At 43.2% G+C, this 23,773-nt stretch overlaps 5 protein-coding genes across 5 annotated transcripts; 3 read left to right on the forward strand and 2 right to left on the reverse strand.

Annotated features, from left to right (window-relative positions):
- Positions 1-7,430: 7,430 nt before the first annotated feature.
- On the reverse strand, positions 7,431-9,193 carry Z517_10062 (uncharacterized protein; the record flags this gene model as incomplete). Its single annotated transcript, XM_013425970.1, has 2 exons — positions 7,431-8,579; positions 8,630-9,193. 2 exons carry the CDS (start codon positions 9,191-9,193, stop codon positions 7,431-7,433), a joined length of 1,713 nt encoding a protein of 570 aa, XP_013281424.1.
- A 596-nt stretch (positions 9,194-9,789) lies between these two features.
- On the forward strand, positions 9,790-11,846 carry Z517_10063 (uncharacterized protein; the record flags this gene model as incomplete). The annotated part of the gene is made up of 7 exons (XM_013425971.1): positions 9,790-10,006; positions 10,064-10,364; positions 10,417-10,509; positions 10,564-10,614; positions 10,664-10,810; positions 10,863-11,257; positions 11,314-11,846. 7 exons carry the CDS (start codon positions 9,790-9,792, stop codon positions 11,844-11,846), a joined length of 1,737 nt encoding a protein of 578 aa, XP_013281425.1.
- Positions 11,847-16,345: 4,499 nt separating this feature from the next.
- Z517_10064 (uncharacterized protein) lies at positions 16,346-17,540 on the reverse strand (the record flags this gene model as incomplete). Its single annotated transcript, XM_013425972.1, has 5 exons — positions 16,346-16,682; positions 16,746-16,839; positions 16,919-17,239; positions 17,308-17,356; positions 17,421-17,540. 5 exons carry the CDS (start codon positions 17,538-17,540, stop codon positions 16,346-16,348), a joined length of 921 nt encoding a protein of 306 aa, XP_013281426.1.
- A 445-nt stretch (positions 17,541-17,985) lies between these two features.
- On the forward strand, positions 17,986-18,865 carry Z517_10065 (uncharacterized protein; the record flags this gene model as incomplete). The annotated part of the gene is made up of 2 exons (XM_013425973.1): positions 17,986-18,176; positions 18,229-18,865. The coding sequence occupies 2 exons, from the start codon at positions 17,986-17,988 to the stop codon at positions 18,863-18,865; spliced, it is 828 nt and encodes a 275-aa protein (XP_013281427.1).
- A 542-nt stretch (positions 18,866-19,407) lies between these two features.
- Positions 19,408-20,988, forward strand: Z517_10066 (uncharacterized protein; the record flags this gene model as incomplete). The annotated part of the gene is made up of 1 exon (XM_013425974.1): positions 19,408-20,988. One exon carries the CDS (start codon positions 19,408-19,410, stop codon positions 20,986-20,988), a length of 1,581 nt encoding a protein of 526 aa, XP_013281428.1.
- Between the last annotated feature and the right edge of the window lie 2,785 nt (positions 20,989-23,773).

A 23,773-nucleotide genomic window follows, 5' to 3' on the forward strand; every position in this document is an offset into this window, starting at 1 on the left:
TAGACCAGCTCCTAGAGCTATCTCTTATACTAGAGACCTAGCTAGACTAGCTCCTAGAGCTATCTCTTATACTAGAGACCTAGCTAGGTTAATATCCTAAGCCGGATAGCTAGATATCGCCGCCTTAGTTATTAATATAATAACATTAATAGGGACTTAGTAAATATAAGTTATAGTTAAAGAGGCTAAGAGTAAAGAAGGAAGCTAGACGATATAAAGTAGAGAAACGGGCTACTTTAAAGCCTCTAGATGTTAATCTACTCTATAGTACGGGGATAATTTCCCGAGGAAGGGAGAAAAGAGCGATTAAGCGTATAGCTTACTTAACCTTAATAGCGGTAATGTTTAGTGATAATGTTTAATATATCTATAGAGATTAGATCTACGAAAGAATAGTTCGAGTATTAGGAAGTAAGAGAGGGATATTTCGTAGATCTAGACTCTACTATTCTTTTATAGATCTAGTCTCTATAGATCTATAAAAGATCCCTCTCTTACCTTCTTCTATTACTCTATATACTTTACTACTCGAGTTTATATAATAGCTTTATCTTTACTTTTACCTTTACTTAATTAATCATTTAACCTATTATTTAACTTATAATATTATAAAGGAGTATTACTTATAGTATTACTTATAAGTAATACTCCTTTATAACTAGTATATACGCTTAATCTCCGAATATAAATTTAACTCTCTTACTCCTCCTCTTTACTATCCTTTCTATTACCTTCTCTTAATCTAAACGCTTCTATACTTAACTATATTCTTAACTTAGTCTAGCTCGTTTATTATATCCTAAAGTAGAATACCTAGTCGTAGACTACTATTATTAGACCGTAGGGTAACCCGAAACTAAGTATAATAGTAGTAAATATAATAAGCGTAATAGTTATCATCGTAGTAAGGTTAGTCTACCGATCTCGTAAGCGATATTAACCGTCTTTAGTTAGAGACCGGTAGAAGTAATATCTAAATAAATTAAGAAGTAATTAACTTTTTACTTTCTATCTCTAACCCCGTCGTAATTACTCGCCTCTCTAATCTCTTTAATACGATTATAGACCGAGTTAATATAATATAAGCCGTAATTAATATAGTTATAGCCTCGCTAGAAAGTAAACCTCGATTCGATGCCTTAATATAGGTAAATCCTAATCTTAAATAATAATACTAGTATATCTAGGTTATTATTCGTTAATATCGAGATTACCGAGTACTTATAAACTTAATAAGAGAGAATACTCGATAGGAACTTAATAACGACTTCTTTAATGTATACCTATAGTACCTTCCTACGTTAAAGCTCTAGTAGGACGTACTTCGTAAACTATTCGGCTTCGCCCGTAAAGAGGGTATCGATGTAATTAATGTACTTCGAATAGTATATTTCGAAATACTCTTCCGCTTAAAGTATCCTAAGTAAGGTAGTACTAAGCTTAGATCGATTACTATAATAGATATTATATATATAATTAAATTTATTAAGGAACGGTTAGGAAGAAGTTAGACTATTATTAAGAGAGACCTATCGAGTAGTCTAGTCCTAAACTAAATTAATATCTAGATTAATATTAACTAGATTCTATAGTTCGATCGGGTACCGCCTCCTAAAGTAAATCTACCGGTAAGCCGCCCTAGTATACCTCTTCCGCCGCCTAGTATAGTTAAGGCTATACCGTAGGTAGAAACTAACCTAGCGACGGTCCGGAAGCGAAAGCGAGAAGCGAGGAAGTTAATTAATCTCGTTTAGAAGAAAATACCGAAGCTAACGAAGCTATACTCTTTAGATTCGGTAAACCTTACGAGCGATCCTAACGATAATCTATTTACTAGAACGGGAACGAATAGACTAAATATTATCGTATAGCGTCGTATAGATCTAGCTATAGGTTAGTAATAGACTAGAGAGATTATTAACTTATTAGGTATACTAATACGAAGTCTCGCGCGACTTAGTTAAGGGTAGTAGCGAAACTAGCTCGTCGCTATCCTAATCGTACTATTATTACTATTAAGATTCTCTAGTTAGTACTACTAGAATAATCTATCTACGCTTAAGACCGATCTTCTAGATATCTACTATTAATATTCGCTCTAGCTTAACTAGTAACGTCTAGAACTACCCGACCTAATAGGTTTAAGATCCATCTAGATAGTAGAACCTAAGGAACTTTAGGATATATTAATGTCTTTACGGCGACGTTATTAGTTTCATTAGGCGCTAGATATAAACCTATATACGGATCTAGCGAACGAATAGTTCTTCTTTATACTAGGGCTTATTTAGTAGCTCTCTAGTATCCTCGTAACCGAAAGTCTTCGCGATCGCTTATAGTTAAATATTACTAGATCCCTCCTATAGGGGCTCCGTTAATCCTTTCTAATAATAGACTTTACGGATCTCTACCTATCTATAAATAACGCGATTCGTACCGATATATTTACGAATAATAACTAGCTACTCGATAATACGGGACGATATTAGGGTTAGATAAATAACGAGATCGTTACTTCTATAATCGAATATTACGCTAAAGACTATCTAGGTACCGAGATCGTCTCCCCGGTAGCTTTCTTATTATAGTAACGTCGCTTTTACTAGGAGGAAGATTTAATAGCGGTCGTACTAGTAATCCTACTCGCTAACGATCTCTACCTCTTCCTAATAAATATTAATAATAACTATTAGGTCCTTAATTTCATCGATAATAGCGTTTATAAAGTTAGTATCCTCGATAATATAGGCTTATATCGAGACCCGGTAGTCCTTAAATATATACTATTCGAGAACGGAATTAATCCTAATACGTATACGAATACTATAATAAGTAGCGGGCCTCGATAGACGAATATAACTAATTACGGCTTCTATACTATTATAAATACCCGAGCTATAATTAAATCTCGAAGTCCGGCCGTACCGTAGGATATAGAGATACTTAGACTTAGTATTCTTAATAATTTAGTTCGGGCGGTACGTAGCTATAACCCCTCTCTAGAATTACTTCGTATTACCTATCGAGATAGTCCCGTAGCTAGACGATAATAGCTTAAAGATAATCTAGCCCGTATAATCGCGACGTACCTAGATCGATTTAAGAAGCCTAAGGGTAACTAGCTAGCCGCGCTTAAGAAGAATAAATCTATAGTAATCGACCTAATAGAAGCGGATAAGATATTTAAACTCGCTCTTAAGAATATACTAAAGGTTAAGTAGGTCTAAGCTAGTAATACTACTACGCTTAGGTCGATCCGTAACCTTATTAAGTAATAGGAAGTATATAATATAACGCGACTTTAGATAACGTCTATCGAAGAGATAGATTCTAATTTTAAACTTAGCGAGTTAAGCTAAAGTAACCTTAATAAGTTAATAAACGAAGTCGTTACTCGATTAAAGAAGGATCTATAGGACGGAAAGGGTAGAAAGGATAGAAAGGGTAGAAAATGATCTTTTACGGATCTACCTCGGTCTAGATTTATAAAATACTCTTCTACCTCCTTATTCTCTCTTTATATTTAAATATACTAGATATTTCTCTACCGGCCTTATACTAGGTCTCGACGATAGAAACTATTATATAAGTAGTCGATACTAGTCTAGGAGAAAGTCTAAGTCCTTAGGGGAGGATTAAAAAGTTCTATAATTTATATATAGATAGGCTAGTTTATAGTACCTAAAAAAAGCTTCTATATAAGTCTATAAAAACTTCTCTTCTATACCCCTTAGTTTATAATATATATAGCTATACCGGAGCTCTTTAAGTACCTTATACGGGTACAGGACTTAGTAAGTATAGGATACTTTATAGCGTAGAGTTAATTAGAAGTCTATATAGCCTACCTAGATATTATATAGACCGTAATAGAAACGTAACTAGTATCCTTCGTTACATTCCCTTTCTACCGTCCTTAGGTTTATAATTATCGCTACTTCGTTAACTTATTCTACGGTAATACCTATACGAACCTTCCTATCTCCCTTCGATATAAATAGAGATTACGAAGATAACGAGATGAAGACTAAAGATATTAATCTACCGCCGTAGCCTAGCTTAGAGAGCGACGATTTCGAAGACGAGGAAAGCGAACGTCTCCGTATATAACTAAGACGAAGAACTAGGCGGATAAAGGACGAGAAATATATAATATTCCTTTATAATCTTATCTATCGGGATCGAATCCCGATATTATACCTCCTATACTATATCCTTAAAAATCGGTACGAGAAAACGGTTATAGCGTAGTTTATATAGGTTAAAGACTTTATATCTATACTTATATAATCGCTAATAGATTAGGAAGAGGGAGAGGAGGTAAATCCTTTATTACTCGAAGAATAGAAGAGGATCTTCGAAGGGGGACTCTAGGACGTAGTAGTTACTCTTATTTAACGAGAGATACTTAACGTTATAAAATTAGAAGAGATATCTAGATAGATTAACCTAATATAGAGTAATAATAACTTTAAGGATAATAACCTAATTATTCCGGTCGAACCGGTTATAGCTCGAGCGCTATAGCTCGTAAAATTATTATATAATATATATTAACTAAGGGAGCGACTATAATACCGATCTAAAGTACCGGTATTAAAGGTTATATACATTATCGCCCTCTTATATTAACTATAATAGCTACGGACGTATAATATAGTACCTATAGCGATCGGCTATCTACTTTAGGAGTACGGACTATTACGGAAGGTACTTAAGATCCTCTACTAATACGGTATCTATTATAGATATAATAGACTACGAATAGTATAGAAGGGGTAGATAAAAATGATATAGAGCGAGGTTCGTAATATAAGGGATAACCCGTATATTAATATTACTATTAATAACTTTAATCTCGTAGATAGTATAAACGAAGAGCGAATTAATAATTACCTAGCTTATACTTCTACTATAACTAGTCTTATTAATTATAGCGTTAATATACCGTCCGGAGGCCTTACGTAGGATATACTTTATACGGAATATCGACTTAAATCCGACGAGATTTTAAGGGCTAGGTACGGATATATATTAATCCCTAGAGTAAGTTAATTCTTTTGTAGATCTAGATTCCTAGATCTACGAAATAAATACTAACCCTCTATCTAGTTATAGTATTTCTATATCTTCTAGACTATTTATACTATATTTTAATATATTTTAGCCCGTTAGTTCCCTTAATAGACTACTTATCTCGACGATATAGTAATTAACGAATATACTCGGCCGGTTAAGAAGTCTATTAATGTCTCTCCTCCGGCTAGTAGTAGATATAGTAAATATCGATCGATACTACTTAAGCCTATTATAGTAAACGAATCTACGAACGAGGGGATCCTTAAAATAATAGACGATATTATAATTTAATAACTTTATTAAGAGGAAGGGCATCTAAAGTTCGCCTAGTAACTTATCCTTATCTACGGCGACTAGAAGATAGTCGATAGACTTTAATCCTATCGGCGACTACGCTCCGATAATATCCGCCTCTATAACTTAATATAATAATTTCTACCTTACCTTAGTCTCTAGTATACTAAGTTTAACTATCTAATACTAATTTACGAATATTATTAGTTAAGGGAGACCTCGTAGGACGACTTAACGCTCTAGACTAACGCTATATTTCTCGATCGCGCTAGCCTTTATAACCTAAAATAGCGATTCCGGGCATTAGAAGAACTCGAAATCTATAGCTTCTCTACCCGGATCGTCGCTATATTTATTCGTAATATACTAGCTAATAAGTCTCGACCTAGAATAAGCGAAGACGTAGTTAAGAGAGTAGCTTCGAAGATTATACGACTTACGATTTCTAACTTACGAGACTAAGTCGAGAGACTCTTTACTAAGATCTATAGTAATTAATATCTCTTAACGTCGGAATGCGATCCTAACGACTTAAACGAAGATATTTCTAGTATTCTAGACTAAGAACTCTAGAATTATATTATATATCTACGAAATATATTCCTCTACCTCCTACTAAAGGACGGTATTAAATATAGCGATATTAGCTACCTCCGGATTACTATAACGATTATAGTATAGTTCTACTAGGGGAGTTAGAACCCTCGGTATACGAAAGAGTTCCTCTACCTCTTCTTACTTACCTATAAAGATAGTACTACGGATCCTATCCTCTAGCGCGCGATCCTTACTAATAACCTTATTAATTTACGTAGTTAACGCGATTCGTTCTTCGAAAAGGATCGAGAACTTAAGTTCCTTAATAAGTTTATTAAATAGAATCGCCGGCGCTTTCATTCATCTAATAAACCGGCGAAGGAACTTATAAGATAGGCCGCTCTCGTATCTCCGTAGATAAGGTTACTATTAGCTCGCTTCGCGAATTAAGTAGAATATAAGGACTTTAATCTATACCTAACTAAGCTAGTTATAGAGGATATCCTTATCCTAGCTTAGTATATATAGAAGCGAATCTACCTACGACGAGGTCGTATAAGCCCGTTCCGAGTACCGGACTTCCTATATATTAGATTATTAAACTTAGAGGCTAGCGTATAGCGCTTTAATTAGTTTCTTAACTAGATATAGGTAATAGTATTTATAAGCCTTAATAACCTAGACTAGGAGAACGATAAGAGTAAGTAGGGGAGTAAGGATTAAGTCTTCCGGGCTGCGTTAGTTAATGATACTTCTATAAGTAAGTATAGCGATTAGGATTCTAAATCTATAGTATTAGGATTTATATAGTATTATTCTACTTTTATAGATCTAAGTCTCCCTAGATCTATAAAAGTATAATCTATAAAAGTAGAATAGTACTGTTTTAGTGATTACGGCTCTTTATACTGATTTTAGTAATGGTAATTTAAATGTTATAGTGCGAACGCTACGAACCCGCCTTTTTACGTATCCGTACTTAGACTCGTTTAGTAGAAAAGTTAGCCTAACTTTTTGATTAGTTAACGCGCGTTAGCGCGCTAACTTAGTGCGCTAGTACCTGTCAACCGTAGGCTGATCCATCTGAGATAAAGTTATTAGTTCAGGATTGTAACATTAGTCAGCATTAGGCATGGGCACCATGGGTCAGTGTTATCCCCAAAAAATCACATGCAACTGAAGGGTGAATGAGCGCTACGATTGAGCGTGTCTGGTGTTTAGAGACCCACATGTAGATAGGCAAATGTCCCAGGGAAGAGTCGGTCAGCAGTGCGTGCGCGATTATGCTATCTGTGAGACTCTGCAAGACTACCATTGTCATACGCCGACCGTCAAGATGGCTATGGGAAGCTGTGACGTACGGACACAGCAGCATAACAGAGGGCTGTGCAGGTGTATCACTGTCGTTGGTGAAGAGGATGTATGTATGCTGTATAGCTATGTTCAACCTTGGAACGACAACGTAATGTACGTAGTTTGTCACTTGGACCAGCCTATGTCCTGGTTTTGAAAACCTCTATCTATAATCGGGCTTGGACGTACTGGACTTTGGACCTGTCACGGAGCTGCCTCCTCAAGATCTTGCCGGATGGGTTTTTGGGTATTTCATCAACCCATTCCACCCCCGCCGTCAGCCACTTGTAAGTTACTGCACGCTCTTTGACGTAGTCGATAATCTCCTGCTGGGTGACCTTGGCACGCGGTTGCCGCAACACGAATGCCCTGGGCCTTTCGTCGCCGTCAGCGGTTGGGATCCCGATGACTGCCACATCAGCAACCGCGGGGTGCTCTAGGATCAGAGCCTCCAGCTCGGCAGGAGGGACCTGGTTTGCCTTGACCTTGATCAGCTCTTTCATGCGGTCCACAATGTAGAAGCATCCGTCCTCATCGACATAGGCGATGTCGCCAGTCCTCAGCCAGCCCTCAGAGTCCGGTGAGAAAGCATTCCGCGTGGCAGAGGGATTGCGCCAGTAGCCTTTCATGACATTGGGACCACGACACCACAACTCGCCTGTGTGGGCGGGACCCCGCTCGGTCACCTCGGAAAAGGATTCGTGGCCGGAAGAGCCGGTGAGGATCTTCACGATCTTGGCCTCGCAGTTCGCGTTTGGTTCTCCGACGCCAAAGGACGTGGAAGTCTTGTTTGGATCCCATCCGAGGAGGGAACAGGTCACCTCAGTCATGCCCCAGCCTTGCTTCATGTTAAATCTGCGGCCGCAGAGATCCTCGATCGCTCGGCAGACGTCGCTTCCGAGCGGGGCGGATCCACAGTTCATCGTCTCGATACTGCTCAGGTCGTATTTCCTGGCTGCGGGATGCTTGGTCAGGGCCACGGCAATCGGGGGCACGATGGTGAGATCGGTGATGCGGAATCTTTCCACGTTTGCCAACATTTCGACAAAGTCGAATTTGGGCATGATGTAGACGGGAATCTGGCGGAGGAGAGCACCTGCGATATATATCGTTTGAGCCATGGCGTGATAGAGAGGCAAGAAGCAAAGCCATTTGGAGCGTCTGTTGAGTTCATCATAGTTCGGAGCGAGAGTGGGAAGGTGGTTATACTGTAGTGTGTTGGCAATGTAATTGTAGTGCGTGACTTCGACACCTTTGGGCACCCCGGTTGTGCCTGAGGAATAGTTGAGGGCGATGGTCTTGTGGCATTTGTCGCCCTGTTTCCAGTTAGAAATAGCACAGCGCTCTGAAAGCATGTGGGATTTACCTCAAGCTCTTCCCACTGAAACCCCTCAGCTTCTTCTGCCGGCGCAATCAGACCAGACCAATACCTGAACCCTCTCAGGCCTGCCTGACAAGCCTTGTCACTCAAGAAAACTTTCTCGTCGTACACGTAGACTCGACTCTTGTCCAGGCCAGCCTGTTCTGCGGCTCGAATTCCCGTGTCTATAGAGACATCCGAGCAAAGAAGATAAGTGGCTTGCGAATCTCGCAGCTGATGCGCCAACTCTCGGGCAGTAAAAGTCGGATTTGCCCCTGTGAAGACTCCTCCGGCCATAACAATGCCCATAAACGCAACGGGCGTAGCAAGAGTATTCCCAGAGAACACCAAGACTCGGTCTCCAGGTTCAAAACTGGCGCTTTTGAGTAGACCCAAAGCGATGCGCTGTGACCAGAGCCGGAACGTTTGGCGAGTGAGAAAGAGCTCTTCCGGGCGTGTCGCGTCAACGTAGGCTTTCTTGTCGCTGAGATCTTTGCACGGGGAGCCGAACAGGAAGGTCGGGAAAGAGCATTGTGGCAGTGAGATGGACCATCTCGATTTGTATGGCATGGTTTCTCTTTTTGACGGCCCTTTGGATGTCTGGGGCGTGATGGGAAGGCGACCAGGAAACCTTTATGCTGCGCGAAGCTCGTTTCTCTTTGATGTGACGGTCCCTGCAGTCGCTTGGATGTGAGAGCAGTCGGAAGGTAAAATTGCTGCTCCAAGGACCGACTGAGACCGACTGAGACCGACGCAGCGTACGGAGGGATCGCACAAGCGAACGTGTTATCCTCCCGAATCCAGAACACGACACAATGTCGAAGCCGCGGCAAGGCTTCGTCTTCCCGTGGGCTCAGGAAGGTATGGCACTTGGCCTAGCAACACCATTCACCTCGGACGCTAATTCAACGCTTGTTCTAGACCCCCCAAAGCCTCCCGGATCAAGGAGTGCATCGTGTTAGCATCTGAGATTCTACCGGAAACGACCGAAATATACCGGACGTGGTCCGACTCACTCCCGTGGGAGCCGACTCCGGACCGCTCAGCCCCAATATACACCATTCCCCAGATTCTTTATTTCCCCGTAATCAACTCTTACATAAATTCTGGGACACCGCCGTCTTATCCTCCGACTGTCAAACACCCTTTTCTACCAAACAAAAGCCATGGCGCTACAAGAGACCGAGACTACGGTCGCACAGGATCCTGTCGATTCCAAGCAATCCAGCGCAGATCATCTTGGAGTCCACGAGAAGAAAGACGCTGCGGACGACGTCCATATACACAACGAATATGCTTACAAGGGAGATGACTCCGATGGCAACGTCACTTGGACTCTTCGTCACTCCGTGGCGGCAATTTCCTTGGGCATGCTCTATGCCGGTCAGCTCTTCCTCCGTCATTCGGCAGCATTGTTCCCTTTTGCTGACTCCCTTGTAGGGTCCCAGGTCATGCTCTACTTCGTGGGAGGATGTTTGTCCTTCATAGAAGCCGACCTTGGGGCCGAGAAAGTGGGAAGCTGGCTTCCCGTCTCGAACACGCTAGCTATTACTGCCGTATCACCGTTTGTGGGTTACTTGCAAGACCTGCTGGGCCGGCGCAATATCACTCTGGCGGGATCTATCGTGATTATGCTGGGAATTGCTTTGATCGGCAGCGCCAACTCCTTTGGACAAGCTGTAACGGGGATGGCCCTCTCTGGCGCAGGCGCGGGCGTCTGCGAATTGACCGCTCTGGCAGGGTATGAGGTCAAGAATCTGTCAGTCATTATTCGGAACGCTGATGCCCAGCAGTTTATCGGATATCGTCCCTGTACGTCGGCGTGGATTTGCATTGGCGCTCATGACTGCGTCAATCCTGCCATTCACGCCCTACGTTATGTATAGGTAAGGCGCCACAATACCCTTGTTTGTCTTTGTTTGCCTCCTGATGGGCCTCAGCCAGTTACTCTCCACGTACAGGACCTGGAGGTGGACGCAATGGATAGCTCTGTGAGTCTCATTGTCAATTGCATGCGAGATGAGACTAACTTCAACGCAGGATCTGGAACGGCGTCGTTTTCTTGGGCCTGTTGACGACATACTTCCCAAAAGCACATCCTCGCCTGGAGGGGATGTCCAAACAACAGATCCTCAAACGCATCGACTATCTCGGAGCCATTCTGTCCGTTGTAGGCATCACTCTGTTGTAAGTGGCGCCCCTGCTACTTTCATAAGCCATGCGGTTGATTGGTATATAGCCTCGTCGCCCTCCAATCTGGCGGATATACTCATCCATGGGCAAGCGGCTACGTCCTGGCACAGCTGATTATCGGAATCTTGCTCATCATTGCCTGGGTTATCTGGGAATGGAAGTATGCACCGCATCCCATGATCCCACGCGAACTCTATCAGGGACAACGGGTGGTGGCGCTTACTTTCCTTGTTGCCTTTGTTGCCGGCTTCGATTTCTATTCTCTGATCAACTTCTTCCCGATCTCATTTTCGACTCTTTGGAGTCCGGATCCAGTTCAAGTTGGCCTGAAGGGTTTAGGCTATGGCATTTCAACCACCGCAGGTGCCGTTTTCTGGAACGCACTACTGTCGACGAGACTGGAAGCGAAATACATCCTGCTGATGTCTTCCATTATCATGAGTAAGCTTGCCCCCTGCCGCTGCTTGCAGAACAAGAATGTCTGAGTTCCTCTCCAGCTGCTTTCATCGGCGGTCTGGTCGCTACCACGCCAGAAACCCCCAAACTAGCAGTCGCCCTCGGCACGATCGCCAGCTTCGGCGTCGGCGGCATCCTCGTCCCCGCTGCCACCGTGGCTCTAATCGTCGTCCCGGACTCTCTTCTCGCAACCACCGCCGCCTTGTCCCTGTCGATCCGTACCGTGGGCGGTTCCATCGGCTTCACCATCTACTACAACATCTTCGTGAACAAGCTCAATACGCAGCTACCTAAACAAATTGCCAAGTACGCCATCAAAGCAGGTTTGCCGGCAGCAGATGCCACCGAGTTTGTGACAATGTTTCTGGCTGCTCCGGCTAATATTACCCAAGCGGTTGGATATACACCACAGGTATTGGCGGGCGCTACGTTGGGCGAGAGATGGGCTTATGCCGAGTCCTTGAAGTGGGTTTGGGTCACTAGCATTCCGTTCGGTGTGTTGGCCATCATTACTTGCTTCTTCATACCCAACATCAAGAAATATCAGACCAACAGGGTCGCGGTCGCTTTGTGAGGGCAAGACGTGTGATTGCTGGGAATTTAGTTGCAAGCCTCCAGGGTCCGCCAGTGGACGAAAAGTCAGTTTTTAAAATGTGAGCATATGCAAGTATTGCTTGGACCGAGGTCTGTAGCTCATGAATCAGACCTAAAAATCGTGCCCTGCCTATGCTTGACTCTACCTTTTGATGCTCTAATGATCTCAGGTTAGTAGATAAAGCCGTAATGTGGAACTTTTGATGCTGTGCTGCTCATGCATGCCGTCGTTCCACAAAGCAGGGCAAAATGCGGCTTCCATATCTTTCGTAGGCGAAGCGGACCATCGCCAGCACAGAACGTCAACCTGTCGAGCGACCACCTCTGACTAAACGGCACAGCTTACAGCGGTACGATTAAGCTTCTACTTAGGGCCCATCTTTCCATATACAAATATTTCTTTCTCGGCCCTTTTCGGCTAGGGGATTATCCGGTTTTACACCGCTTAGCATCCTTCCGCGGCGGACCAAATAGTTGTCGTTTTAGTCGGCTCTCGTAACACGAAGTGTTTAGCTATTATATCTAGTGATCGTTTTTTAACTGTCTCTCAGTAAACCATCCCATAGGTTTTGGGAAACTAGCTAGAAAATTACGCTTATCGTGACTAAGCTCTAAAGTTATGGCTATCGGGTGGCTTAGTTACGGGACTTCGAACACTACTTCCCTTCTGAAATACCTACATCTTCTGTAAACATAACTATCATCAGCCATTCGAATGAGAACCTTATTCTCTAATATAATTTAAGGAGACGCGTAATATCGACGGATAGCGTTTAGAAGAGAACGAGAGTCCTAAAATCGGCATAGTACAGTCCCCCGATAGACATAGTAGTCGTATACGCGTTCGGGGCTTAAGTGTAGCTCGAAGAAGAACCGGGAAGCCTATAATTTCCGCTTCTCTTCATCTAAGTTAAGAGGGCTGTAAGTAGCTATTTGTATCAGTCGAGGGATCTAGGATATATTATCTAACTCCGGTAACTCGTCGGCGAATTCAGGGGTAAGACGGTAGAATCGTTCTCTTACATCGTCGTAGAGACGATTTAAAAGAGCCGCCTAGCTGTTATCGGCGTCTAAAGATGGCGAGGATAAAAATGCCCGTAGAATCCGGGGGATAAACCTATTAAGTCATATTCTACGGTATAGTCCTAAGTTATGATCTAAGGGGCTATAGTATCCAGTGCCTATAGAGAGAATAAAGTGTGGCTAAACGTACTTAGGCCAGATATAACCGAGTTCTCATAAGACTTTCTCGGTCGGGTTATTATCTAGAATTCCACCATCCTATAATGCCCTAAAATGCTTGATTACCTTAGCACGAAAATAGCTATCCGTACTTTAGCTCGACCTTTATAAAGTCTACGGCTGATACTAATTACCTCGGTACAGTAGCTGTACATCGTACGCTAGTAAATAAATTAGTACGTTTTAGTATTGCCGGGGTTTTAACTATAATCCGGAACTACTAACATTTCCTGTAGGTGAGGTTCTCCGGAAGGATCTAGAGGCCGTAAAATAGCGTAACCTAAGAAATGTAGCTAGAAGAGAAAATATTATAGACGTAACGCACCTTTCCCCTATCTTATTAGAAACGGCCTTCATACAACCTGGAGCGCGGGGCGCCTAGAGGTAGGTTTACCGGGCATAATAGCCTAATAAGACACGAGTAAAATGACGGCTAGGATTACGTACCGTACGTAACTACTAAAGGAGGAAACTACGATACAGTAATATATTAGTATAGACTATATTAATATATTAATATACTATTTCTAGTTACCTATTCGAGATACGCCTTATAAGTATATAACTACGCTTATTACCCTTTTATAGCTATACTCCCTCGTAGCTAACTTATAACATCTACTTTACTATACTATTCTAAAGTCACTCGACTATTCATACCTTACGTACTCTCGACCTAGCTTATATAATAAAGGAACTACGTGTCACGAACACCCACGTGACACTGGACACTCTACGTAACATCAACTAAGGAGTCAGGCCGCTAGCTAAGTAGCTAGCTTACCGTATATATATAGTAAGAGGGGTTATACCTATTAACCTTAAAGCCTTCTTTAAGCGTTGACATCTCTATCTATAGGCTAGTTATCTATCATTATTAATCCTATAGTATATATATTTACCCTCTAGTTAGGTAACGGGCCTGATACTACGACTGAGGAAGTCTAACTACGTTAGGCCATACAGGAAGTAGCTCTGACAAGAGATAGGATAAGAAGTAACTCTTTTCGATTTCTAACGCCTTCTTACTTTATTCTTAAGATTCTAGAAGGTTTTAGAGGGTATATTAGTAGGAGATAAAGGTCTAAATAAAGTAAAAAGTAAACTAAGAGGAGAAAAGAGGACCTTAACGCTACCCTCCAGCTACTATAAGCTTCGAAAATTCCGACTCTTTCCTCGTAAATTAAGAGCTTCTTCTCGAAAAAATTAAGCGGCGTAAACGTCCGTAAAAAGTAACCTTTAACGGGCGATATAACCTCTCGAAAAAATCGAGTTTAGTCTTATACGGACTAAAGAAAGATTTAAAGATCTTATAGTTAAAATCTTAACTTAACTTACGAGGAAGTCTCTAAAGCTATATTATTTCCGCTTTAATTTAACGACTCTTAGTTTAATTCTTTCGAAAATAAATAAAGAAGTAGAACTTAATATTCTCTATTTAATAAGCGAAGAAAACGTACTTCGAAAATTCCTAGTCAAAGAGATATTCGCGATTTTAATCTTCTATAGATCTACCCTCTAGGGTTAAGACTATATTAATCTATCTACTAGACTTAGAGTCTATTTAAGTAGATATTATCGAAGAATAGATCTTATGAAGCGTAAAAATCGAAAAACCCGTCTTTTTTTACGATAGGTATTAAGAGATATTCGACTTTCTATTTCCTTAGTATCTATTATAGAAAAAATCTTAGAATCCTTCGATGGGTACCATTGAGTAGGGTAGTAGGCTTTAGAGGGTATATTAGTAGGAGATAAAGGTCTAAATGAGGTAAAAAGTAAACTAAGAGGAGGAAAGTGTAAGAGCCCCTAGTAAGGGGGACTAGATCGATAGAAGAGATAACACCTAGAATAGATACCTATAGGCCCTATATATAGAGACTTCAAGCCTTAAGGGCTTTAAGTAAAGGAGCGGCCTACTAACCGCTACTTATCCGAGGCGTAGGTACTTACCCTACGCTTAGCCTATTTACTTAGTTTACCTAGCCTATCTACCTAGGTTAGGTGCGAGTCCTAATAGAAAGGGGACCCTAACGCTACCTCCAGCTACTGTATGGAAACGCTTAAAGAAGATTTTAAGGTTAATAAGTATAACCCCTCTTACTATATATATACGGTAAGCTAGCTACTTAGCTAGCGGCCTAACTCCTTAGTTAGTGACCTAACTCCTTAGTTAGTGACCTAAGCTGAGTGTCCAGTGTCACGTAGGTGTTCGTGACAGTAGTTTCCTCCTTTAGTAGTTACGTACGGTACATAACCTAGCCCTACTTTCTCCTTATGTTCTATTAGGCTACCGTACTCGGTCGACCTACCCCTAGGTGCCCCGCGCACTAGGTCATATGAAGGCCGTTTCTAACATACGTGTCATCTAGAGTCCTTTATTGTCGGTTTCGTCGATGTCTTACCCTTTATACGCTTCCTGGCCTGTTAAGCTTAGTTTCTTACTTCGGGCTGGCCTCTTCTTCTTCTTCGGAAACCATCCTTCGCTTAGTTTCGAAGAGAGGTGCACTAGACAGTTGTCATCGTAACATGCTATCTAGTGTAACATTACGTGTTTCTTTTATACCGTCCGTTCTTCCAAAGTAGCTTCTTCTTTAGGTTTTATATTAGTAGGTCCACCTACTTCGTCCTGAAGTTCCGTCCCTAGGTGGCCCTTCTATACTGTATTACCTCGACTGTCGGCTATCATCTAGGTTTCCTATGAAGTGTCGGCCTTTATTTCCTTACAACCGGCTATACCGCGGTCCATCATATGTAGCGTTCGGACCTTTTTATTACAGTCGCGTACACGGTGTCCGGATTTTCCGCACGTATAGCATAGACTCTCGTTCTTGCGTTTCTCTCGCTCCGACTTACTTGGTCCACGGGTTTTTCCTCGCGAACGATCCCGTGCCTTCCATTGGCCTGGCCCCTGTCGTTGAATCACGTCGAGATTCATTAGGTCGCCCTGTTGGTAGGACTTGTTCCGATAAGTCGTTCCCCCATAGTATGCTCCTTTCCTTTCCAATTGGCGCTCGTACAGCCAATTGTCGATCTCGATGGAGTGTTCAACGAGTGCCCTGTACTCGTTGGGACGATCCACTCCCATCCTGTCTTTGACCGAATCCTTAAAGGCCTATATCGCTATATACGTATATTACGGTATATATATAACTTATACTCTTGGCTAACTTATAGATTTTTTGGGCTTTTGCACGCGACTGTAATCATATTGAACTTCTAAATTGGTTTTGTCGATCACAGGGATGCACACTGAACCCGAAAAAGAGCACGTCCATTACTCAGAACAGGCACACCCTTCTGGTTCTTGGTGACAAATCGAACATCTTCAAAGCCTTCATGCCCTATCCCCATTCTCCATATTTCTGTGATCAGAGTGTCACCGGGCTTGACTGGAGAAGCGAATCGTGCGGAAAATTCCCTCAGGGTTTGCGGGTCGCTGGAGGCCATTTGTTTGAGAATTCCATGGGCAACGGCATTCCAGCTATACATGCCGTGGAGAATTGTGCCTCCAAAACCCATCTTCTGGCCGAGATCAGGAACAGCGTGGAGGGGGTTATAGTCCCCGTTGAGCCTTGATCATCAGCGATTGACGATGCGAGGCCATCTGACTGATCTTGGATGACTCGTGACTTACCTGTACAGGTGAGCAGTCTCGTTGCTCGTCTGAATCTCGAATCTAGCATCGGGTATCCTGCCCTCAGAAGGAGAGAATTGAGTGGAGACGGATCCTGTGGGAACATACGGAACACCGGTCAGCAATCTGGGTGTCGACGGGGCCAATGGATGAAGGCTTGGAGGAAAACTCACCTTTGGGTCCGCCCCAGTTTCCCTGCCCGATGAGGAACGCGCTTCCTAAGGCTCGGGAGTAAACCTCCCCGGAATTCTTCTCTACAATTGATTGTTCCGTCTCAATGATAGTTCCAGCCTTTCCTTTGTCGTAGATGGCAACCACTCTGCTACGAAGCTCAAAAGACCGTCCAGTGCTAGCGGTAGGTAGAGGTTTGAAAATTGTGAGTGTGCGCTGCCCATCAACACCGTGCTTTGGGTCAAACTTTGGCAACCCGGGAACAGAAGGGAGCGATTGTCGGCTGAAGTACTCGGTGACTTCTTGGTCGGTGAGTTTGAAAGCTGGTGGTCATTTGTTTTAGTATGCTTGTCTCAAACAGCTGGATAAGCCATATGGTATCTGAGCGTACGCAAAATGGTTGGATAGGTGGGAAACACCGCAAACTTTGGATGGAGTTCCTAGTATTGAGAACATTAACGACTCTCTTGGAAGCAAAGCATAGAGCACAACTCTGGTACTTACATAAAGAAACTGCAATTCATCAATTATGCAGCCGATGCTGAGTGCAAAGAGGATTACATCGCGCTTCAGCCATTCAACCTCCACAGACGGGAGTTCATAAGGGATCGCAAGGTTGGACATATGTAGTCAGTAAGTCGAAGTTGCCCTTGCTCAGACTGCGATTACTATCGTTTGTTGACTCAGAAACAGATATTACCAAGATAAAATGGGCTCGAATCTACAACCTTGAAAGAACGCCATAGGAGGGTGACTGGCCTAAGTATCGAGAGTCGTGTTCAAGGCATGTGATCCCACGGGATCATGCGGGTACATGCAAACCGGGCCCCTGGACCTCGGAAGCGGCAATAGAGCACGTAAGGAACCACTAACCACTGAGAATGCTCCTCTCCAGGACAGCTGCACATAAATATGGTCATCTCTGTTCTTGGGCGTGCTCGGCCAAGTATAAATTTCATAATTTCTTCTTCGCGCTCACCACGTCGGGCAATACAGTCACGGTTTGGCTTCCAAGTTTGCGGGTTGTCCATTCTAAATTGGCAAGATTGAGAGGCTGAGGCGACGCAGCATGTCGAATAACGATGATATTTTACTCACCTTCGATAGCCGGGTCGCTATAGTCACCCTCAACCGGCCCAGAAAACTCAATGCTTTGACAGCATCCCTCTACTACGCCTTGGGAGAAGTACTTCGACAGATCGATACAAGAGACGACATACTCATCACGGTCATTACAGGCACCGGCCGCTTTTTCTCAGCGTGAGTATGCGCACTTTTCAATGCCTTGGGTCAACCCTAACGTTGTATTTAGTGGCGCGGACGTAAGTGCAGGCACTTTGGACGACGACGCCAGCGGCAGCAATGCTCGACTCGCCGCTCTGCGGTCGTTTGCCGCCGTGACACTCGACGTTACGCGGGCATTTTATCAGCATCGAAAAATCCTGGTTGCCGCCCTCAATGGACCGGCAGTGGGTCTCTCTGCGGCACTGGTGGCTCTGGCCGACTTCATCTACGCTGCTCCCCACACCTACCTGCTCGCCCCCTTCTCTTCCATTGGCTCTCTCGCCGAAGGGGCTTCTTCCCGGACATTTATACAGCGACTCGGGGCCAGCAAGGCCAATGAAGCACTTATCATGGGCAAACGGATCACGTCCGATGAGCTCCAAGCAGCTGGGTTTGTGAACATGGTCATGTCACCGGCATCCGGCAAGCAGGACGACAGCGCAGGCTTCCTGAAAGAGGTTCTCAACGAGGTTAACGATCGTCTGGGTATCCATCTCAATGCCAGCAGTATGTTGGCAATAAAGGAGCTGATTCGTCAACCCGAGCGAGAACTATTGGATCAACAAAATCTTCGGGAGGTGGTGGCAGGAACCGAACGTTTCGCGTCAGGGGTTGTGCAAGCCAGGTTCAAGGCTCTCGCTGGTGGTGCAAGACATAAACTATGACCACGCCAACCCAGCCTCGTCATAGATTCAATCCCGAGCCCCGTCGATTTTGTACTTGTTGAACGGCGAAAGGCGGGCACATGCCGACTGGATCGTCTTAAAAATGAACCACGTGAAACTGTTGCTCGTTCTGCCATGGGTCGGTTACTAGATAGTGCGCGACATGGCTATGGTAGCTGACCGATGCCGAACCCGCAACCGTAACCGCAACCGAGCCGATGGGCCGTCAGTCACGAGCCATGAGAAGCAGAGGGTCATTGTGGATCTCATTTTTGCCTGGAGAATACGGGGTGTCGGCCCCTTCCCTAAGCCGATCAAGCTTGAAGTGCAGCCTGACCTGAAAAGTGAGGTGCCGAAGAAGGAAGGTCAGATAACATCGACAGAAGCTGATCGGAACCGGCAAAGTTGAAATAACTGAGTCAATCAATGCCGGTCAAGTGACAATGTAAGAGAGGGGTATGTCGCTGAAAGATGCGAGCTTCCTCCAAGCTCGAATTCATTTCGAGAGACTACCTCGAATGCGTGCATTTACGTTCGACAAGATGACCAAGATACAGACGTTCAGTGCCTTGGCTTATGCCTGGGCGAAACAAGCTCTGGCGTTGCCAACAAATAACACCACTCCCGTGATGCCATGTGAGCATCTGACATTGCCACCCCCGTCAGGACTTGAAGTTTCCAGTGTGCAAGCCGTAGCCGCACGCAACTACACCAACCCCCTTGGTCCTGGCGTGTCGCTCGACTTCTGTAATGTCACTGTGAGCTACAACCACCCAGACGAATGTGACACCACATGGGTCAACATCTGGCTGCCGCTGAACAATTGGAACGGACGTTTCCAGGCCACCGGTGGTGGGGGACTGGCAGCTGGGTTCGGGGCTTACTATCTTCTCGGCGCGGCCCCTTTTGGATACGCCACTGGGACGACGGATGGAGGCCTCACTTTGAACAATTCGATCGACCCTCAAACTGGCCAGTGGGCATTGACCGAGGACGGCTCTCTCAATGAAAGCCTCGTCAAGAATTTTGCACATAGGGCCATCCACGACATGACCGTGATTGGCAAGTCTCTGACACAAACGTTCTATGGGAAGGCTCCGGCCTACTCGTACTACACTGGCTGCTCCACCGGTGGACGTCAGGGCTACTTCGCCGCCCAGGTGTACCCCGAAGATTTCGACGGGATTATGGCGAATTCTCCGGCGCTGAACTCCCCCGAGATCTCCCCCAGCGATTTTTGGCCCTCGGTGGTGATGCAGAACTTGGAAGCTCCACCGCAATGCGTCTTCGATGCCTACTACAACGCCACCCTCGAATACTGCGACCCCCTTGATGGTGCCAGAGACGGACTGATCTCGAATCTGGGAGTCTGCGATTTCGATCCGCAAAGCCTGGTCGGCCAACGAGTCCAATGCGGGGGCCAGAACGTGACCATATCGGCCACCTTTGCCAACGTTGTGTCTCGCATCTGGGCTGGCAGCACTTCGATCAACGGAGAATCTTTGTTTCCTGGAAATCCTCGAGGCGCCGTCTTCAGCGGCCTAGCAAATACCACCACCGCCGCCAATGGTGTCACAGTGCCTGTTCCCTTCTCCTCCGCGGAAGCATGGATCAAGTACCTTGTGGTTCACGATCCCAACTATCCCACCAGGAATATGACGTTTGGCGACTTCGACGACGTCTTTGGACAGTCCGTGGTCGAATTCTCCCGCATTTTGGGCACCATGTCGCCCGACCTGTCACGGTTCAAGGCTGGCGGCGGCAAATTACTCACGTGGCACGGGTTGGCAGACCCATTGATCACGCCCTACAGCACCATGTTGTACCGTTCATCGCTTTCGCGTGGAATGGCTCTCAATCAAACCCAACTGAATGATTTCTATCGAGTCTTCTTCGCTCCCGGTGTGGCACACTGTGCTGGAGGCATCGGGCCGGTGCCGACGGATCCTCTCGCTGCACTGGTGAGCTGGGTTGAATCTCATGAGGCTCCAGAAACATTGACTGCAGCTCTTGCTGTCTCTCCATCGAGGAACGTGACGCGGAACTTGTGTCCGTACCCTCAACTAATTACCTACGATGGTAATGGGAATGTTGATGATGCGAGCAGTTTCTCTTGCGCCTAACGGCGGTTTGGTCAGGTGGGTTGCCCAACACAAAGGAAAACCGAAAAAGGGGGCTGTACTCATTTCGAAGTCCCTGCAATCTCGAGTGTTCTGTCGCGTCTTCTTTTGTACGTAGCACTAATCACTGAATATACATCCGCTGAGCTGCGAGATAGCGTCGCCAGTAATACAACGTCATTTTATATACTAAGTCTGAGTAAGCTGGCTCTAAGCACCACAGTCAATCAACAACAACCTCGCTCAAATTTCCAAAGTTTTCTTTTTAGGTTGTGTGACTTCGGAGCTTGGCTTCTTTGCCGGCCAATTTAATCCTGCTGGGAACCGGCTGCAAGACATATTGTTAGTGTCTCTGTAGCATGTCATAAGATTCCACGAAACTGGTATGAGCGACCTTTGGTAGGATCTCAGATAAGACAATACTCAGTTACTCAGTCTCGGGAACTGATTGTGACGCGAAATTTCGCGAGTGAGTGAGAGCAGAGAATCAATGTCCTGCAGATTGAGAGTACAGAAAGCGAGATCGAGCGCCGGCGCTACGAGCATCTACAGATGACATAAACGTCTGAATGAACGAGCCATATAACGAAACCTTAGAAGAATAACAGCTTTACTTGACTATTCTCGTAAAGGATTGTAGAACTATCAGAATCTCGTGCAGTATCGCTTAAGTTTCTTAACAACTTTACTTATATCGTCTTAAAGAATGACGCGGCTCTACGTTATTACTGAGGCGCCGCCGTATACTATACTATAGGGAAAAAACGGCCTAGGGATGTTAGGTTAGGGCTAGAAATTTCCCTAAAATAACTAGATAGGAGGGAACCTCCGGTCGGTAGTAGCTTACTTACTACGATAAGAAGCCTACTACCCTACTCGATAGTACCTATCGAAAGATACTAAGATTTTTTATACGATAAATACTAAGGAAATAGAAAGTTAAATAACTCTTAGTATCTATCGTAAAATTCGCTCGTTTTTTCGGTTTTTACGATCCGCTAGTTATATTATACTAGTATATACTCTTATTTTCTAGCTCCTTAATCTAGTTTTACTATTATAGTCGTAACCTTACTCGAGTTTAACGATAGAAAGAAAAATATAGTATATCTCGCGAACTAGAAATTTTCGAAGTTTATTTTTTACGCTTAATTAATAGAGAAACTCTAGTTCTATCTATACCTTAATTTATATAGTAATCGAAGTAAGAGTCGTAAAATTAGAGCGGAAACTATATAGCGTTATATACTTAATTATAGATCGATTTAAGGTTTTATTACGTAGGGACTTAAAACTCTACCTCTAACTATACGAGGCTAACCTCGTTTTTTTCGAGAGTTACTAGATCTCGTTAAACTTAACTTTAACGAGACTTAAGAAACCTCGTTTTTTTCGAGAGTATAGTCTCTTTTTTCTAAGAAGTAGTCTTTTTTTTCGGAGCTTATTCTATCTTATATTTTTCGACTCTTTAGTCGGAGTTTTCGACCCTTAGGTTAGGAATTTAGAAGTACCTTTATCTTTATAAAATTTCGTATAGACGTTCCTCGAAAAATATAATCTAAGTCTACTTTAATCTATATATCTAGTCTAGAGCGCTTTAACTTAAAAAAATTAAATATAGTTATTTACTACCGTTATCTATAGTATAAAGGACCTTTACCTCGATTTTTTCGAAATATAACGGTTAAAACTCTTAATCGGAAAAGACGAGTCGAGGATCGGGAAAACTAATTATAGTACGTATTTCTAGCCTTTAACTACGAGAACCTTATATACTTCTTTAACATCGAACTATATCTAAATTAGAGAAAATCGAGGGATAAAGCGAGTTTTTTAAACTAACCTTCTAATCCTCCGCCTTATCTACGTTATAAGTAAGTATTTTAACTAGTTAAGTCCGTATTAGTTTTTTTCGAGAGAAAAGTCGGGAAAACCGACCTTAAGGTAGTTAACGCGGTACTAGTTAGGCGCTATAGCGAAGTCTCTACTCTTATTATCTTTCTCCTTCTACTCTTAATTAGTTTTTTTTGAAGGAGGACTCATTTTTTTCTTATCTTCTTCTCCTTAAGGTCGCGAAGGTATATATTAAAAACTACTAAGAGCTCCTCTATTAACGCGTATTATTTTTTTAAGTTAATAGTTAAAGAAATTAAGGGAAGGATTAGGCCTACCTTAATTAAGTACTTATAGATTAGATAGAGGTTATCCTTAATACTATCTAAAGTTACGCTAATCTTAAAGAAGATAACTTAGAAAATTTCGAGATAAGCTTAAGTCGAATTTTTTGAGGCGGGAGTCGAAAATTACCTTATTTCCTTTATAGTAACTTTAGTACTTAATCTTAATAGTTAGGTTATTCTTACCTCGCTAAAACTAAGCTCTAGTTTAAAAAAAACGATAGTTAATAATTAGATTTTAGCTAAAAAAAAAAGGGGGTCGAGGCTCGAAAAAATTAAGGGAACCGTAGTAGGAATCGATTAAAAAAAAAAGGGCTATATCTCTAGTAGGGGAAATCGGGTTAGATTTAGAAAATCTTAGGGGTTCTTTCGCCTTTTCTCGTTATTTCTCTTCTTAAATTATCCCGCGATCTCTCTCTTATTCTAATTTAAGCTTAAAAAGCCGACATTTCCTCCTCCTTTATATATAGAAATTACTTTCTTTTTCTATTTACCTAAAGTAACTTTCTATATACTTTAGTATACCGGTATACTAAACTATATCTAGTTTTTATATAATAATAGAATTTTAATAAGTTAGTAACTCTACCGATTAATACTTTAGTATACCG

Source organism: Fonsecaea pedrosoi (genome assembly GCF_000835455.1).
Source record: "Fonsecaea pedrosoi CBS 271.37 unplaced genomic scaffold supercont1.6, whole genome shotgun sequence".
NCBI classification, from domain to species: domain Eukaryota; kingdom Fungi; phylum Ascomycota; class Eurotiomycetes; order Chaetothyriales; family Herpotrichiellaceae; genus Fonsecaea; species Fonsecaea pedrosoi.